The 17,767-nt window shown below is 34.2% G+C and overlaps 2 protein-coding genes across 9 annotated transcripts in view; one reads left to right on the top strand and one right to left on the bottom strand.

Moving 5' to 3' along the window:
• Positions 1-17,767, top strand: part of Hira (histone cell cycle regulator-like protein) — a 27,621-nt gene continuing 9,854 nt past the window's right edge. The window contains exons 1-10 of one of the 3 annotated variants that reach the window (XM_069037581.1): positions 1-627; positions 682-858; positions 914-1,227; positions 8,425-8,712; positions 9,423-9,704; positions 10,841-11,169; positions 11,890-12,024; positions 12,082-12,262; positions 15,552-15,651; positions 15,704-15,967. In XM_069037581.1, the coding sequence (XP_068893682.1) occupies positions 591-627; positions 682-858; positions 914-1,227; positions 8,425-8,712; positions 9,423-9,704; positions 10,841-11,169; positions 11,890-12,024; positions 12,082-12,262; positions 15,552-15,651; positions 15,704-15,967 (2,107 nt within the window). In that variant the 5' untranslated portion in view covers positions 1-590. Of the gene's footprint in view, positions 628-681; positions 859-913; positions 1,228-1,909; positions 2,248-2,309; positions 2,395-8,424; positions 8,713-9,422; positions 9,705-10,840; positions 11,170-11,889; positions 12,025-12,081; positions 12,263-15,551; positions 15,652-15,703; positions 15,968-17,767 lie in introns of those variants that run through there. The other 2 variants (XM_069037574.1, XM_069037589.1) reach the window with 2 other exon arrangements.
• Positions 5,073-6,883, bottom strand: LOC138123390 (uncharacterized). 6 transcript variants are annotated; one of them, XR_011156778.1, is made up of 5 exons: positions 5,828-6,880; positions 5,522-5,779; positions 5,395-5,461; positions 5,313-5,342; positions 5,077-5,259 (listed from the first exon to the last, which is right to left on the bottom strand). XR_011156778.1 is itself a non-coding variant. In XM_069038111.1 (3 exons), the coding sequence occupies exons 1-3, from the start codon at positions 6,041-6,043 to the stop codon at positions 5,447-5,449; spliced, it is 489 nt and encodes a 162-aa protein (XP_068894212.1). In that variant the 5' UTR covers positions 6,044-6,880; the 3' UTR covers positions 5,077-5,446. The 6 variants fall into 6 exon arrangements, 2 of the variants coding, with proteins under 2 accessions (XP_068894187.1, XP_068894212.1); XR_011156776.1 differs by having other exon boundaries at positions 5,073-5,259; positions 5,395-5,779; positions 5,828-6,883; XR_011156777.1 differs by having other exon boundaries at positions 5,077-5,342.

A 17,767-nucleotide genomic window follows, 5' to 3' on the forward strand; every position in this document is an offset into this window, starting at 1 on the left:
TCTCCCGTTCTCTTCTGTTTAATCACTTTAATCTGTTTCTGGTTCCTGTCCTTTATCTATGTGTTATCTATGCTGTTTGTAACCTGACTATTTTCCATCATAGTTTTCCATGATTCCATGTCTGTGGTTCCATGTATCCATGATAGAAAGAAGTTCTTCTTATGTATATCGTGCATGTATCCAATCAAGATATCTAATATCCTATAATCCAATCTACGTGTATGGCACAGACTAAGGATAATTGATTATTGGTTATTGGGTGTATGGTGCCGGTTTCTAACATGTGAGGTGCTTCCTGATTTATGCATTGTTATTGTTTGTATTGTAAGATCAATTACTAATAGTAGTGGCAGTGGCTGTACGGGTTTTTTCGCGACATTTTGCAGCAGTTGGATGTGGTGACATAAATAAGTTGTAGCAGTGTTTGTGACTTTTGAAATGTGGACGACAAGAAAAACAAAACAATGATACAATTTACATTTTGAGAATGTAAAGTTGATACTTGGTATCACTTATTTGGTATCCCATTTTCTCATAAAACTGAATAGGTACTTGGTGTAACCACAATCATTTAATTTGTTTTTATTACAATGATATTTTTTAAACCATCTTGGGTAACACATGAAGGTATGTGGTCAATTCATAATAATACTTTTGGTAGTTGTTAGTAAACAATTTTAGGAGACAAACCTATATTTTCGGTTGATATTCATCCGAAAGGTGGTAGATTTGCAACTGGAGGTCAAGGTGGTTCAGGTGGTCGAATAGTAATATGGAACATTGCACCAGTTTTATCAGATATAGATGAAACTGATCCAAAAATTCCAAAAATGCTGTGTCAAATGGACAATCATTTGGGTAAAATGGTATATATATATATATGATTTTTACCATATAATGTAATAAATTATAGCCTGTGTTAATGTGGTCCGATGGAACAATGAGGGTCATCTCTTAGCATCTGGTGGTGATGATAAACTTGTCATGATATGGCGACTTACTTGTGAAGGAAGTTCCTCTATCTTTGGAAGTGGTAAAGTAAATGTTGAAACATGGAAATGTGTACATACATTAAATTCACATAATGGTGATGTATTGGATCTATCATGGGCACCCCATGATGGATGGTTAGCCTCAGGAAGTGTGGACAACACAGTAATCATATGGAATGCTCAAAAATTTCCAGAGAAAATTGCAGTTTTAAAAGGACATACAGGCATGGTCAAGGTACCTAATTTCTACTTTTCAAATTTTGTAATATTAAGACAAGATATAACATGGTCAACAAAAGATTGTTAATTGTTTACATTCTTTGTCTCTTTTATTTAGTCGAAGAGATTTATTTATAGTCGTTTTCAGTGACATCCGTGCTGTCACTATGACAGTATATTGGCATTACTTGCTGTTTCAGTTTAGTAATTTTGAATTTTTTAATTTGGCAATTTAGCTTGATGTGGCAAATTGACAAATTCAAATTATTTTCTATAATTTCAAACAAATCAAAGAAAACATTGATTTGGATTCCGAGGATGACCTGGTTTAACAATGTTTTACACCATGTTGAAGACTGAGTTTTATTATTTGTTGTTGATGTTTGACGAAATAGCAATTTTCTTTTACTATAACCTCAATTTCTTGTTTGACATTTTTTTTAACTAGGATTTGCTTATACTCTGAATCCTGGCTATACTCCATTCTTTATCTTGGTGAGTGGTCGATATGATCAAGCAAGCCATGGGTAGCTTTGAGCTTTGTAAGTTTTACTTTTTCCACCAAATTTGTGTGTCGTGTAAATCAAATATTAACTGTCATCGCTGTCATTCGAATTCAGAATCTTCGTCAAGCATTCATCTCCAAATCTCACAATCTTATGTCGCGAAATGTAAATATATAAGTCGTTCACATCGATTCTTAAATTTAACCGTTCCCGATATGAAAATTATCGGCGTCCGTCGTCGGTCAATCCGACCGTCGACCGAACATTATTCCCGTCCCGTGCCGGGCAATATTGCAAAGAAGTTTGGGTGTGAGAAATTAACCGGATTCTTAAATCATAAACCGGATCAAATTTGACCGGAAAATGTGTGGCCGGTCTAGAACATTTTGAAATTCCCAAGCAAGTAATTAAAATTTTAGAAAACGATGCGATATGAAGATGACACGTTTGAGGTTATGTGTCGGTGGTCTCGGTCCATATGAGCAATTTAACTAGGACAATAATAAATAGAAAGACTTTGCGGCGTCTCTGTAAGTACGTTATTGTAATATTTGAATATTTTTCAATAACTACCAACGCACTTTTCCATTAGAACTTTCAAAAATCCCTAAATTCAACTTGACGGCTGAAAATTTCCCAAAGACCACTCACCAAGATAAAGAATGGAATATGAATTTGTATGTACAATCTGCACCAACATATTAAAAATGACAATGCCAGCACGAATGTCGTTGAAAACGACTATATAAAATTTTGCATGTATACACTCGTGTCAAAAATGGATTACTCCCTAGAATTCGAACTTTTAGGGAAATAACGTTTTTCGTGTTGTGTGTAACTAGAATTTTCAAAAGTTATTTTGAATGCCTAAGGTTGGTTACTTTGAATTGAGAGATTAAATCCAAATAAATATGTCGCCAGTAACCAAAATTGATTGTGAAACGAAAAATCATCTATCACTTAGAGAGAAATTAGTCATTTGCAACTGTTACAATTAATTTACTGTCTTTGGGATATCTTTTATTTGTCACCAGAAACCACATAGCCTCCAACCTAACCAAATTTATGGCAACCTAGTAACGAATATCCCTAAATCCTAGGGAGTAATCCATTTCTGACACGAGAGTATACCATCGTGATCATAAAAAACGACTACAGTTAACTTGGGACGCCACTGAGGTTTTTTGAAAATGAGGCTGAGTGAACGTACTGAGATTTGTCAAAGTTTGTCAACCTCAATAAAAATTTTCAAATCCGTAAAAATAAACCCGCCCGCAACACAGTGCTAGTGCTAACACCCAGTTCAGCAGCAATGTTTCTAATGGTACCACCATCATGTATTTGGGTTTGCAGAATGGTTCTTTTGAAATCTGTTAATTGGAGAATTTTTCAATTGTCACAGTGACATTCAAATTTACATCAGCCAAATTTGTAGTGTACACTACTGCTCATAATTTTGAATTTCCTAATTTGGCAATTTACCTGGACGCGGCAAATTGACAAATTCAAATTATTGTGTATCATTTCCGACAAATCAAAGAAAATGTATGTTTCGGATTCCAAGGATGATTTAGTTTAACCGTGTTGTACACCATGTGGAAGACTGGGTTTTATTGTTTGTTGTTGATGTTTCACGAAATATAATTTTTTTTTTTATCATATAAAATATTTATGACAGACATTCTGTCACGCACGATAAAAATCAAAATGCCAACACTAACTTTTTTGACATCCATGTCAAAAATTCTAATGTGGCGTTAGAAATACATAAAACCTGTTTTACAGCTAATAGCACCTATTCTGTAAGTGATACGTTAATTTTTAGCGGGTGTTAAATTTTGACGGCACGTTAAAGTGTAATTCGCATTCTGTAAGGTAGTTGGCCTTTAAAATTTTGACGTTTAAGCGTTAAAAACTACCGTTAAGTGATATATTTTAAAGGGTACTAGTGGAATACGTGTTACAATTTTAAATTATGGCTTTGGACGGTTTAATTCACCTTATAATAGTTGAAAAAATAGAAGACAACAGTAAGTAACAACGTTTTCTCATTGGTAAAGTCGTGAAATTATTATGTTTATTATAGAATTGCTACTCGGCGTCTTCAGCGTCATTTAAGAGATACTAGCAATCCCTTTAATTTGCCGAACAGACTATTTTTAAAGCTCTTTAGGCTGAATAAACAATGTGCTCATAATTTAATAAATATGTTGACACCATACATGATTCCATCACAGAGAGTAACAAAAGTGCCCATTCATCTTCGTATCTTTGCTGTTTTACACTTTCTGGGTCACGGAAGTTACCAGCTAGGTGTTGGACATGGCTATTCAGCAACTGGAAGTCAACCCGTAATAAGTAGGAACATAGCCGAAGTTACAGATATTATGACCACACATTTTTTAAACGAATGGATAAAATTTCCCACTTCGGATGAAAGAATAAATGCTATAAAAGAAGGTTTTGCAGTCAAGCACCATGCATTTTCTAATGTTGTGCGAATAGTTGACGGAACCCACATTAGGATTATGGCACCACCCGCCAATCACCCAATTTATCCTGGAGCAGTATATTATTGCAGAAAGAAAATTTATGCCATCAACACTCAAATAATTTGTAACGCCAATAAATTAATTTTAAGTATAAATGCACGATTTCCGGGCTCAGTTCATGACTGCGCTATTTGGATGACATCTGGCATCAGAAGATATCTTCAGCAAATTTATGTTTTAAATAATCAAGAAAATTACTTGCTTGGTGATAGCGGATATCCTCTGGAGCCATGGTTATTAGTTCCTTTTATGAATCCCCAAGAAGACACACCGGAGTCAAGATTTAATACTGCACTTTCACAGCTTAGAATGACTATGGAGCATACCAATGGTTTGTTGAAAAGTCGTTTTAGATGCCTTCATGGCCATAGAGCATTGAACTATAAACCCATTAGAGCCGCCAAAATCATATATACAAGCTCAATCTTGCATAATATGTGCATAACTTACAACGTACCTATTCCTGAAGATGATGACCATTTACAACCAATGGTACGGTCGGTGGACAAATAAAACTGGGACACTTAAAATTTAATCTATGTAAATCAGACCATTGAATTGTCAATATATTTGTCAGTGTCTATATAATATGTCATACCAAAGTTAACCTATTTGTGATAAAGCCGTAATTAAACGATGCAAATTTGTAAATTTTGACTTATGTGATTGTCATTTTTGTCCCAGTTTTATTTGTCCATCGACTGTACCTATTGACCAAATACCTGCCGCAAACAATCATCAGTGGTTTAATGGTGGAGCTCAAATCAGAAACCAAATAGTAGAAACATATTTTAATTAAATGTAGAACAATAATGTTATAATGAAAAATTTAATTGTAAGGCAGCACTTTTTCTTGTGCGTGTTTTCATTCTCGTTGTCCTTGCTAATTGAAGGGTAGTTTGTGCCAGGGCTATATTCGAATCTGCCAACATGTGCAGACATTGCTCGTGCTGTAATGCCATTTCTTGTACTCGGTGGATTTGATGTAGTCTAAAAATTACCTTACCTGTATTATTTTAATTTTTTTTTTATTAAGAAATTACGTTAATAATTATAGTTCCAGATTCACTTTTCTAAAAGAAAATATTTTAGTAAAAATGATTCAAAACGTGTCAGCACACTCACATTGTTATTTTCACTAGTAACTTCGTTAACTAAAGTAATATCTTGTTCTTCATTAGCATTCAATAGCCTGGAAATTCAATCCCTTATAGTTTATACAATAAAAATTCATTTTCAAGTAAGTAGATACAATTATTTCTTGATAAATGTTAGGATCAGCCTCATCAACCACATTATTTCTTTCAGGTTCATTGGGTTCGGTCAGTATAATTCCCGCTTCAGGAATGGTAGATACACCAGTAATAACTACTTTTGATATTAGCGCCATAAGCCGTTCCTCAAGCTGTGACAATTCCCTTAATTTTTTAGGTCCCCCACCGGTACCCGTAGCTTCTTGGTGTAATAAACGGGCTTTACGCCTTGTATTAACTTTTAATTCGTTTAGTGCCTAGATTACAATTAAAACTGTTACAATTCTTTATTCCACGTAACTTACCTCTTTCCATTGAATCACTGTTTTCTTTGCCCCTTGAAGTCCATTTAGATCTGTGGACAACTTGGCCCAAGCATAGTTATATTTTTTCAATTCTGCTGGGTTCAATTTTTCTTGATGCAGAAGAAATCGGTCCACTTCCAGGCGATTAATTAATAGCTCTTTTTGTTGTTTAGACATTCGTCCACTTCGTGATACACCCTGCACTTTCGGCGGCATTTTTGCTTCAAATTTTTTAACGTCACTTTTTAAATGACATTCCTACCAGCGATTATTTTTTATTCAAAACGCACTTAGATGCCAGATCTATTCAATAAAGACATATTCGCAAGTCATAGTAAGCTAGATAAGGATAACAAACAACTAGTAGGTTGAAGTGGTGACTGAGACGATTTTATCACGACATTTTCCGAAGATTTTAACATAAGCGCTAAAATAAATAACATTTTAGCGGTGCGTTAATTTTTGTCGTTACAGAATAGCTCGCGGTGTTAAAATTATAAATTTTAACGGGCGTTAAAAATTAACATATCGCTTACAGAATAGGTGCTAATGTCAGTTGAATGACAACGACTGACGAAATTCCGTGGCCGTGACTGTACAGTGCCGGACAAAAAATTTCGTCCACAAATGTAATTCCACTCACATACGCTGTAAAGCACTCTTTAGGAACGAATAACCTTATTTCACATGTTAACATGTGTGTCAAATTGTGTCTATGTTCTTATGGGTGACAGTAATAAATTTTAAATTTAATTTGCAAACGTTAATCATAATGACAATAAAGGTTAAACTACACCCAATTTTTGTGAAATGACAGGAAAAGGGTGGACGAAATTTTTTGGCCGGAATAGTACAGTTGGCTTCAAAAAAAAAACGGGAAATTAAATTTGACCTAATGTGAACTGAAAATTTAATTTGTCAATTTATGTCAATTTCTATCTGTTTGACAGTAGTATTTCTGACACATAAGTGCAGTTTTTTAACCTAAATTCTAAAAGGCCGTTTCAAACTATAAAAATTTAATAAAATCTGACAGAACTTTTTCTGGCAGTTCCCGTTTTTTTTTGAAGGAACCGTACAATTGCGGACACGGAATCTTGGCCACAACTGACATTTAACTGACAAATATATGTGAACTGGCCTTTATTGAATAAAACCCAACTTTTGACTCGATAATGCCATTTCCCTGCTTTTTTGATGTCACAAGAAAAACTTCAAAGTGATTTTTAATAATTGTCCTTCATTAATGACACTAATGATTGGTTTACATAATTTTTTTTAGTAAAGTCTAAAAAATGTTGGCCAAGATTCCGTGTCCGGAATAGTCCGTGTGTACGTCTGTCTATGGAATTTTCTTTCATTCACGATAACTTCCGTTAAAATGCACCGATTTGAATTTAATCGTATAAAATACAGTGTGGAAACTAACTGGAATAATATTCATAACTTGGACATTGGAGATTTTTGTAAAAAATCCCGAAACAGGTCGATTTTTGTTTTTCCTTGCCTACATTGTGGTGCATATTGTTTTTGCATATCTCCTCCTGGAAGTACGCAACCACCCCTAACTTTTTTTTTTCAAATGTAAGGGTATGCCAACTGACTACGAAAGAAATTGAACTTTGATTTACTGAACATGATTCTTTCCCATTCTTCTGAAGTCCAGTAATATGGTTCTGGGCAAAGTTACGTCAGGCCTTCACGTTTCGCCTCGAAAGTAAAGGTTTTGCGAAAGGACGACTGTCAAATAATCCCTTCCCAACTAATTTTCTCCTGATTGTTTTTTAACTTAACGCTGCATCTCCAGATTCTTCCCGTTGTCCAAGGATCTTAGTTACTGGTAGGAATGGTTGATGTTTCGACAAACTGAGAATTCGTCGATCTAAATTTTAAACATGGCGTCATTTTTCGTTGTCTCTCTGGACTCCGCTTGGCTGAAGTATTGCGAGCCAATCTTTCAGTAATTTGGGATTTTGCGGATTTGGCGAGGTGCAAAGTTCTAGCAGTCTCCTTTTATTGTTCTTCGTTCCCAAACCGTTGGTGTAATCAAAATTCTTATTTCATTGGAACATGTTTTGGAACAATCTATAGTGATTTATCAAAACACACAAGCAGTTTTATATTAATAGAGATAACCATGTACGCTAACGCTGGTGTTGCTAGGCAATAGCGTAACCGATTCATTATTAAAATAAGCGATTACGGTAATTGCTCGCGAATAACGTACCGGTTATTTTAACGGAACGTAACGCGAAAACTCTCTAATAAATTTAAAGAAAATCAACGAATTGTTAATTTTTTGGCCTGGGCAGAAATAACAGAATTCTGCCATTTTAGATCCCATAAGAATGATTAGAAATACACCATTAATATAAGTAATTGATAACGAAATACATTTGACTATGCACTTGTGAAAATTTAAAACAAAAATAAGCTTTTCAAGGCGTATGTAGTTAGTTGTACATATAGCGCACTTCTGCGTTGATATTGCATTGCCAGATCACGACGACGCAATGAAAGAGTTAAAGTTTTCATTCTTAAAAGTTGCTGTCTTTACGTCCGTACTGCAGAAAAAAATACAGTAACATGATTTTAAGGGTGTAACCTGGGATCCTGTTGGCAAATATATTGCTAGTCAATCCGATGACAAATCTCTGAGAATTTGGAGAACCTGTGATTGGGTCCAACAAGAGGTGGTAAAAGATCCATTTGTCGATTGTTCAGCAACAACTCACGTACTGAGATTATCTTGGTCACCTGATGGCCAGTACCTTGTGTCATCACATGCCATGAATGGTGGTGGACCAACAGCGCAAATAATAGAAAGAGAAGGTTGGAGGCAAGACAAAGACTTCGTGGGCCACAGAAAAGCAGTTACTTGTGTTGTAAGTTACTTTTACATACTTCATACTTTTTGGAGTAGGTATAAGATTTGCGAATATCCATAAATTGAATGATTGAATTTATTATATTTTGTGTTAAATTGATAATATTGTGTAATATTGGGTGATTCAAAATGGTTGTGGATAAATATGGCAACTATGTACGTAAATGTTTGTGGCAACTGTGCGGGGGGGGGTTACGGTTGACATTTGTATGACATTTCATATGCGTGCATTTGATTTTTTTTTGTTCGACACTGTTAGAATTTGAGAATTTTCTCCTGTGTGAACGGATTTTGATAAATGTCACAACTTGTCGAAACGAAACGTCAAGCTAATTTTCAAGATTTTAAGCGATTTGGAGCCTTTAAGGGGCTCGTTGAACAAAAAAACGTTGTATTCAACTCGTTCGTGTGTAAATTGGGCCTTTTTTGGACCTCGTGGGCCTTTAAAACGCTCGTTTCACTCGCGTTTAAAAATGGCCCACTTGTGAGAAAAAAGGCTCAATTTACACACGAACTCATTAAATAAACTACTATTATAGCATGCAAACTGAATTGACAATTTTCAAAATTCCGCACCTATGAATTGTCAAAGAAATGTCAATTCTATCCTACCTACGGGGTTGCCACATACATTTTCGTACGTAGTTGTCATATTTATCCACAACCATTTTGAATCACCCAATACATAATGTATTTCCATTTTTATAGAGATTCAACTCAAATATTTTAAAAAAGATGGCACCAGGAAGTCCTAAAAGCCAACAGTATTGTTGTTGCGCCATAGGTTCAAGAGATAGGTCTATAAGTGTATGGCTGACATCGCTGAAAAGACCTTTGGTAGTAATTAAAGACCTTTTTGATGACAGTGTGTTAGACATCTCCTGGAGCAGTAATGGCTTATATTTATTTGCCTGTTCATGGGATGGTAGTGTAGCATGTGTTATTTTTGAACAAGAAGAAATTGGAATACCATTGTCTATCAAGGAGAAAGTAAGTAGAATATTTTGGCGGTCTTCACAGTGGTACAGCTTCAGCATTCATGTAATCTTCAGAGATGTACACAGTAGAAGACTGACCTGTTTTTTGAATTTATTATTATTATTTTTATGTATTCAACAGAGCTTTGCGTACTCATATTTCATTCAAATGAAAAAAAAAATGAGCTAATAAAAGTTTCGATTTGCAACAGAAATAAAAAGTGAATGTCAAATAAAGTAGTTTTGAATGTTCCCACTTAATTTTTTTAAGTCATTACCATAAATGTCCATTAATTCATATTTTTGCCTTGGGACTTCTTATTATTATTATTATTTGGACAAGTTGACCAACAGGATGTCCCAATTACAGGTCAACCAAGTAAAAGACAAAGCAAAAACAAAACAAAAAAGAAACAAAACTTCTTACCTTATTTAGAGTATAACCACATCAACAAAGTTTGACATATACATGAACTGATAACAAAAGGTTTTTATTAACAAATTATCTTGATATCCAAAGGATTTTGTACAAATCGGTAATTTGAAATGTTTAATATTCGGACATAATGAACGTCATAATAAAAGTAAAATGAATAGGTTTACTTGTAACTCTACAGAGATTTTCTTTAAAAAACTAAATGAATTAACTTGAGGTGTAGAACTAAAAAATTAAACAATCTCACCATTTAATCTACAAAGTCATTATAAATGATTGTCCCATCGCAGTAGGCGTTGGTGGCGTAGTTAAATGTGCCGCAAGCCTTGTGACATGAGTGAAACTAGTATCACCGATAGGTGGCGATATTGGCGGTAGTGGAAATCTGTCTACTTGTTTGTCTAACGTTGAGAGGCTGTGGCACATCCAAAATTTGTGTGGGTTTTCAACGCCAACTGCGATGGAACAATCATTTACATATAATAACAATAACCCTGTATTAAATGATATTCAAAAACGTGCTGGGGCGCCTTAATTTACCTGGCTAGTGAAAAAAGCCATTAGTTGTTATAATTTTTAACTTCATTCAAAATCAATATTTTTGGGAATTTTTTCAGTTGAAAATAATTTAAGCAGCCTTTAATTGTATAAAATATCTATTTTGGTGTTAGTTTTGTGACTTCTTTAAAATTTGATGTAACATTAATTTTTAGAATGATCTTTATGAGAGAATATATCACAAATCGCTGCAGAAAAGTTGGAATCTAACTTTCAGTGGTACGCAAATTGTTGAAAATCCAGAGTTGTTAACTGCCATAGATAAAATAAATGAAACGAACAACACTGCCAACATTTCTCTTGAACTGCCTAAACCAGTTGCACAGGAAGTGTCATTTGAATCGCCCAAACTTAATACCAGCATTTTGGTACCTGCAAATAAACAAGTTGAAACCAGATTACCTTCCGGGAAAAGACGCATAACGCCAATGTTGCTAACCTCAGTACCAACAAGCACAGTAGATACTTCAAATAACGTCGTCAGGTAAAATATGTATTATAATATGGGTGCAGTGACACTTTGAGACTATTGGCCTCAGAAAATTAAACCAATCATATTAATGCATATTAAACAAATCACCTAGCAAAATATAATCCAAAATTTTTCTTGGTAATGTTCATGATTCAGTTTTAAATAACTGCTTATCTTAATGTAAAATTTTCTTCAGGCAATAATCTTTCGTATATCCATCGTGCACGCCAAATACAATCTGAATATTGTATTTGTATTCCGGTATTTGGCGCGCACTTGGGATCTAACTTCTAACATATGAATATTTCAAGAATATTTATCCATTAAATTTATTTATTTTTGCATTCTTTTGACTCAAGTACTCACATAAAATTATACATACAAGAATTTGTATTTTATTCGGTTCATATTTTTTTTTTTACTTAAAGATATAGTAACATTAAGGGCCAGTTTACAGAAGCGAAATTAAGTTAATCTTAATCAAATGCGAAATTAACTGAACACGTGATCAGATTGAACCAATCGAAGTTTCGGATCCATGAGTTAATGGCGCATTAAAATTTGATTCGAATTGAATATTTAATTCTTTTTCTATAAACTGGCCCTAAATGTTGTTTATTCTTCTCTGTTTTCGTCAACTTTTCCTTATTCTTGGATATTTCTTGTAGTTATAAAGTTGTGTCCAAAGTACACTACTGGTGGCGTGTTATGTAATATTTCAATTAATTTTAGAACCAATTTAGAAGTGTCATCTAAGGAAAGTACATCTTTTAGTAGTTCTTCACCAACAAAAAGCAAAATTGTCGTGGAAACTGTAACTGATGAAGCTAAATCATCAACATACAATGTCCCATCGATGAAAACATTGTAAAACCATCTACAATAATGTATATGTTTAATGATCGCTTTAAATTACTGTTCTAGTTCAATAGTGAACGAAGCAAATAAATTGATGGGTAAACCTCCAGGAACGCAAATTAACCAGCTGACATGTTGTGAAGTCCCAGGAGATCAGCCTATTGTGCAGTTTATTAACGTACTGGATCCATTGAAATTACCTTCAGGTACCACGGTAACAAAGCAGTGTGGAAGTGTAAAAATTCAGGTTAGTTTCTTGATATGTATTTAATTAAATAGTGAGAGCAAAAATATATACTAAACGTTTTTCAAGCAAATTATATTGTGTACAGCGCAAGCAATACATTTTGGTCGTCAATATCACTCTTTGACGCAATGGAAAATGCTCCATTGTAAAACGGTCTTAAACATCATAACCTATCAATCCTATCATCATGTTGAATGGCATAAATTGTCATGTTTTCCTCATTTTTTTTGACACTTTGTTGACATGGGCATAATCAGGTAGGGAATTTTTTTAATTTGTGACAATCTAACAAAATTTTGAAATGACATTGACGACCAAAATTTATTGCTCGCGACAGTCTAAATATAACTCTGTACACTGATAGATTGCACGTTTTTGACAGACACAGAGACAAGTGTCTACGTGGTAAAAAGTAACGGGTGACTATTAAAATTTTCACTTGGAGTTGGCTTTGAACGAGTTTTTATTTTTTCTGTTACTTTAGACACACGCAAGAACGAACGACAAATGTCAGTCAGTACTAAGGAGTATAGGGAGGGGACATACGCAAGCTTCTGGGCGCGGTAAATTGAAGCGGTGAGGGACAAGAAAACGGGTACAATTTTATGCAACCCGTGAGGTACGCCCCAGTTAACACTACTTGAGATGTTGGGAATTAACAATAAAACTGCAGGAAAATAAAACACTATTTTTTTTGCATCACAAATGTATTCAGAGTATGAGAAACTAGAAAACCACACTAAATATCACAACGTAAGTGATTTGATTTACTTTCTTGGGGCGTACTAATAGCAGACATGCGCATTAAGGCGGCTTCACTCGGCCGGCCGTATGTCCCCTCCCTATTATTCTATACTCCTTGGTCAGTACAATTGAAACATAACAAAATTAAGAGAAAAAAACATTTATTGAAATGTCAAACTTGTGAGTGTCTAAGGTGCAACGGAAAACAAAGAATGATCCATAGCCAACCCTAAGTGAAAATTTTAATGCGCACAAAAATTTGTTATGTCATTCATACTCGAAGAATCAATAATTTCAACAGTTTATAATAACAATTGAAAACACTTGTACTGAAACTTCATTCAGATTGACAGCTGTAATTCTGTAAACATCATAGAGTCAAATTTGAAAAAAAGTGAGCGTCTATGTCATTTCATTTGATTCAATTACGGTCGAATGCAAAAAAAGTCGACAAGAAGTTTTGACTGCTGGGTCCAGTTTCCAGTTTTTCGATTTTCGTTGGTAGCTGACTACGACTGTATTCTTGGTTGCGTAGCCGAATGCAAAAAAGTGAGAAAATGTTTTCGGTATTAGAAAAGCCACATTTATACAATAACATTTTGAGGAAAAACAATTACAGGAAATTGTTTTTGTCTACTTTTTTTGCATTCGATTGTATAGTTGTTTTCAGTGACAACCGTGCTGTCACTATGACAGTATGTTGGCATTACTTGCTGTTTCAGTTTAGTAATTTTGAATTTTTTAATTTGGCAATTTAGCTTGACGCGGCAAATTGACAAATTCAAATTATTTTCTATAATTTCAAACAAATCAAAGAAAACATTAAGTCTGATTTGGATTCCAAGGGTGACCTGGTTTAACCATGTTTTACACCATGTTGAAGACTGAGTTTTATTATTTGTTGTTGATGTTTGACGAAATAGCAATTTTCTTTTACCATAACCTCAATTTCTTGTTTGACATTTTTTTAACAGGATTTGCTTATACTCTGAATCCTGGTTATGAATTTGTATGTACTATCGCGGCCATCCAAAAGTGAACGTTTTTTTTTATAGTTTGATATTTACTTTAAATCATAGGCGTCCTAAAATGTCAAAGTTTGACACTAGCGATAAAAAATTTATTGAAACTATTTTTTTTAAATGCCACATCTCTCTCCGATGCAGACAGCTAGGGCTATTGCAAAGCTAGAAGAAAATTGGTCGTTGGCTGCTGTGGCGAGAGAATTACATTGCAGTAAGACTTGCATCTTCAATATAAAGAGGGGTTGGCAAGAAAACAGGCTTGAGAGGCCAATGCGAATAGGTGTTGGAAAGGTTTCTTTACTAAAGTTTACTTTCACTTTAATAATGTATTAATTACTTCTCAGTCTCATTTTTATTATTACAACTTTTTATTATTAAAATAGTAACGCCTGCTGCACGAACGCCAATGAATACAGCCTGATTTAATCTAACGAAAAATACGGAAATTTTCGCAAGCTATCGTTCATTTTTGGATGGCCGCGATTGTACAATCTGCACCAACATATTAAAAATGACAATGGCAGCACGGATGTCGTTGAAAACGACTATATATGCTAAAGTGTGACATTGACGACTACTTTTTTTTTAATTTGACTGTATATAGTGAAATTTTTTTAATAAACAATTGTCAGTGTCAAAATGAAGTAAAAAACCATACTGTACCACCCTAAAATTTGGACATATGGATCAGCTGTATAACAATTTGACACCAAATCATGGTTAAGGTTATGTTCACTTCACTTCCCGTACCTTTCTTCCGTGAATTCATTTTCAAAACAAATTTAATGAGAAATCAGGAGAAACCTTTTCGAATTTGAAATAAACTCTCGCTCGTTAGGGCGCAGGCTCAGTTACATAAAAAAATGTTGACACTCAATGAGTCCAATCGTATTATCATGAAAATCACAGTTTGGCTCATACCAACAAGAAAACGTTTTGACAATTTGTTTATTAAAAAAATTCAACTATAGTTTCTCAATTCTAAATTTCCACCACCTGTTGAATTATGTTGGCAAAATAAAAATATTTCTAATAACCAAAGTTGGCAATATAATTATTTTATAAACATGATTTGAAAACATTAAAATTAGTTTATAAGTTTATTTTGCTTTTAGAAATTGATTTTCTACCTACTCACTGGCTGCATTTTGAAAAAGGTCTTCGTTCTTTTCCATTATTCTAAAATTTTGAGTTGTAAAAACGGAAATTGACAGATAACCTAACAAATACAATCTGACGCATTTTTCACCAAACAGTGTTGCCGGTTGTATTTCCAACATAGAATGCAGTGTTGATGGAAATTTAGAATTGAGACAGACTTTAGGTGTAAGATTACTACTGACGGGAATTAATCTGCAAGACTACAACGGTTTCCTAAAGAACGTGAAACAATTGACATGGAGAATTTAGTATTTTTCACTGTCTTATGTTTTAGAACTAGAATCAGTGTACAGAGTATATTTATGTAGTCTAATGTTTTAGTGACCATTTTTTAAAATAGTGTTTAATGTATTTTACAGATTACCAATAATTGCCATAAAACTGTTAAAGGTTCTTTGGCAAGTATTGAAGTTTATAAAAGTATAAACGACAAAGAACCAAATTGGGACACATACATAGGTATATATATCACACAAGTTTAAGTATATTTTAAACATATACCTAATTTTAGGTTCAACCATTAGGTGTGTGGCAGCTAATAAAAAATTCATAGTAGCATGCTGTGAAGATCTTAGTATTAATTGCTACGATATTAAATCAGGTGCCCGACCACTTCCCCCAATAATAATTGAAGATGTTGTATCATCAATTAGCCTTTCTCAAGATGGTCACTGTTTAGTGTTAACAAAAACAGGACTTATGTATATGTGGAATTTTGAATTATGTAAATGCGTTTTAAGTCGAATATCAATTAGAAGTTTACTCAGTGGTAAAGGTAAATATCTCGATGACGTGTGTAAATTGGCGAGTGCATAAGATTTCATAGACAACATAAAGAAGATTGATTTTTTAAAAACATTTTTACCTGATCTCTTAATGACTCCTTAACAACGTACTACTACGTTGTTTCGCGAATTTTGGGGTACCCAGTAGATTATACCTTCGGACACAAGCATTGGCATTTCCGCTACATTCCCCATACAGAAAATGCATATCTGCATACTCCTCCATAGAATATTCTGGCATTGTAAACGATTGTAATCTTTGCAGGCGACGGATAAAAGATAGATCAAGTCAAAGTGTAGACTTTGACAGTAGTAAATTTCGAATCGTTACCAAGCAATCATTTTTAAATCGAAACATAAGATTTTTTCGTGCAGAAAGCAATATTTCAGCAGGGAATAATTTTATTTTCAGAAAACGGTTTAATTTATCCAAAAACGGTATAAAGGTTTTCGGCCACATTTTTCCTGATAAACTCACCCTGAAATTCTCGGGAGACCATTCCCTAACACCCTGTATATCTTACGTGAAGTTACATTATTGGGTGCGTTTTTTTGCTCAACGGAAGAATCTCCCACTGTCAGAAGTGTCGTTTTATTGGTCGCGGAAGATTCTCTCCGAGCATCTCTCTTTTCTGCCATCAAATTAGATGGCAGAGAAAGCAGGAAAGTTGCAAGGTTGCAAAGAGTCAATAGTGCAACCGAAACGACAAAAATGATCATTTAGCCACATCCTCTGCGCAGAATCACAGCTGCCTTTTGTTTAACATGTTGTATAATATCAAAAAAAAAAATAAAAAAAAATTGTTACACAGTCTAGGACTGGTTTACAAATCTATGAGGGGCATGATGACCAACTCAATAGACCGGAACCAATGGCTTAACGTGACTTCCGAATCACGAGACAGAATATAGCCTTTTTTTATTATTTTAAATTTCGCCCTGGGTCGGAATCGAACCCGCGACCCTCGCGTCCCTGAGCCGAAACGGACTCCCTTAGGCTATATTCTGTTATTGTTATTATTCATGGCAAAAAAGTAAACACTTATTACTAATGAGGTTATGTGTGTCTGTGGACTGTCAAAGAGAATGCAGCAAAAAAAAGTCCGATTTAGCGACTGTGGGAAGTTTCTCTTTTGGAAGAATCTCTAACTTCTAGAAGATTGCAAAAAAACGCACCCATTATTTAAATAAGTGATTAAGAGTACTCCATTAAAATCATGTTTGTCCATGAGAAACAGTAACACATGTCGATTCACAGTGGAAAATCATCAATGAGTATTGTCCAATTTTTGCATAAGAATGTACAGGGTGTCAGCTAAGATTTTCGAGCCTAATAACTCAGTTATTTTCCAGCGGAATTTTGTGAAATTTAAAATGCAGATATTTTAGAGGGTGAAGAATAAAATCCCATTAATTCAATCACCCAAGTCTTAAAAACGTAATTTTTACATGCCTTTTTAAAATGTTGAATCAATTAAGATTTACATAAAAAATTGATTGTTAATAAAAAATGCTGTAGAGAAAAATTCGTCCTTGAAAGACGTCTGGTTTGCAAGAAAAAAGCAAAAAACTGTGTTAAACGTGCCAGCAAATGCAAAAACGCAGACGCGTATGAAACAAACGCACAATTTTGCAGAATTTTGGTCATCCCTTTTCGCAGAAGCACAGGTGACATATTTGACGTTTATTTTGCTAACCTTACAACACTTGCAAAGTTAAAGATAACATTTGGACGTAATTTATTATACTGGATGCTTTAATTCTTCCATAAAGGACTAAAACACGATCGG

This window comes from Tenebrio molitor, chromosome 1 (genome assembly GCF_963966145.1).
Source record: "Tenebrio molitor chromosome 1, icTenMoli1.1, whole genome shotgun sequence".
Lineage (NCBI taxonomy): Eukaryota > Metazoa > Arthropoda > Insecta > Coleoptera > Tenebrionidae > Tenebrio > Tenebrio molitor.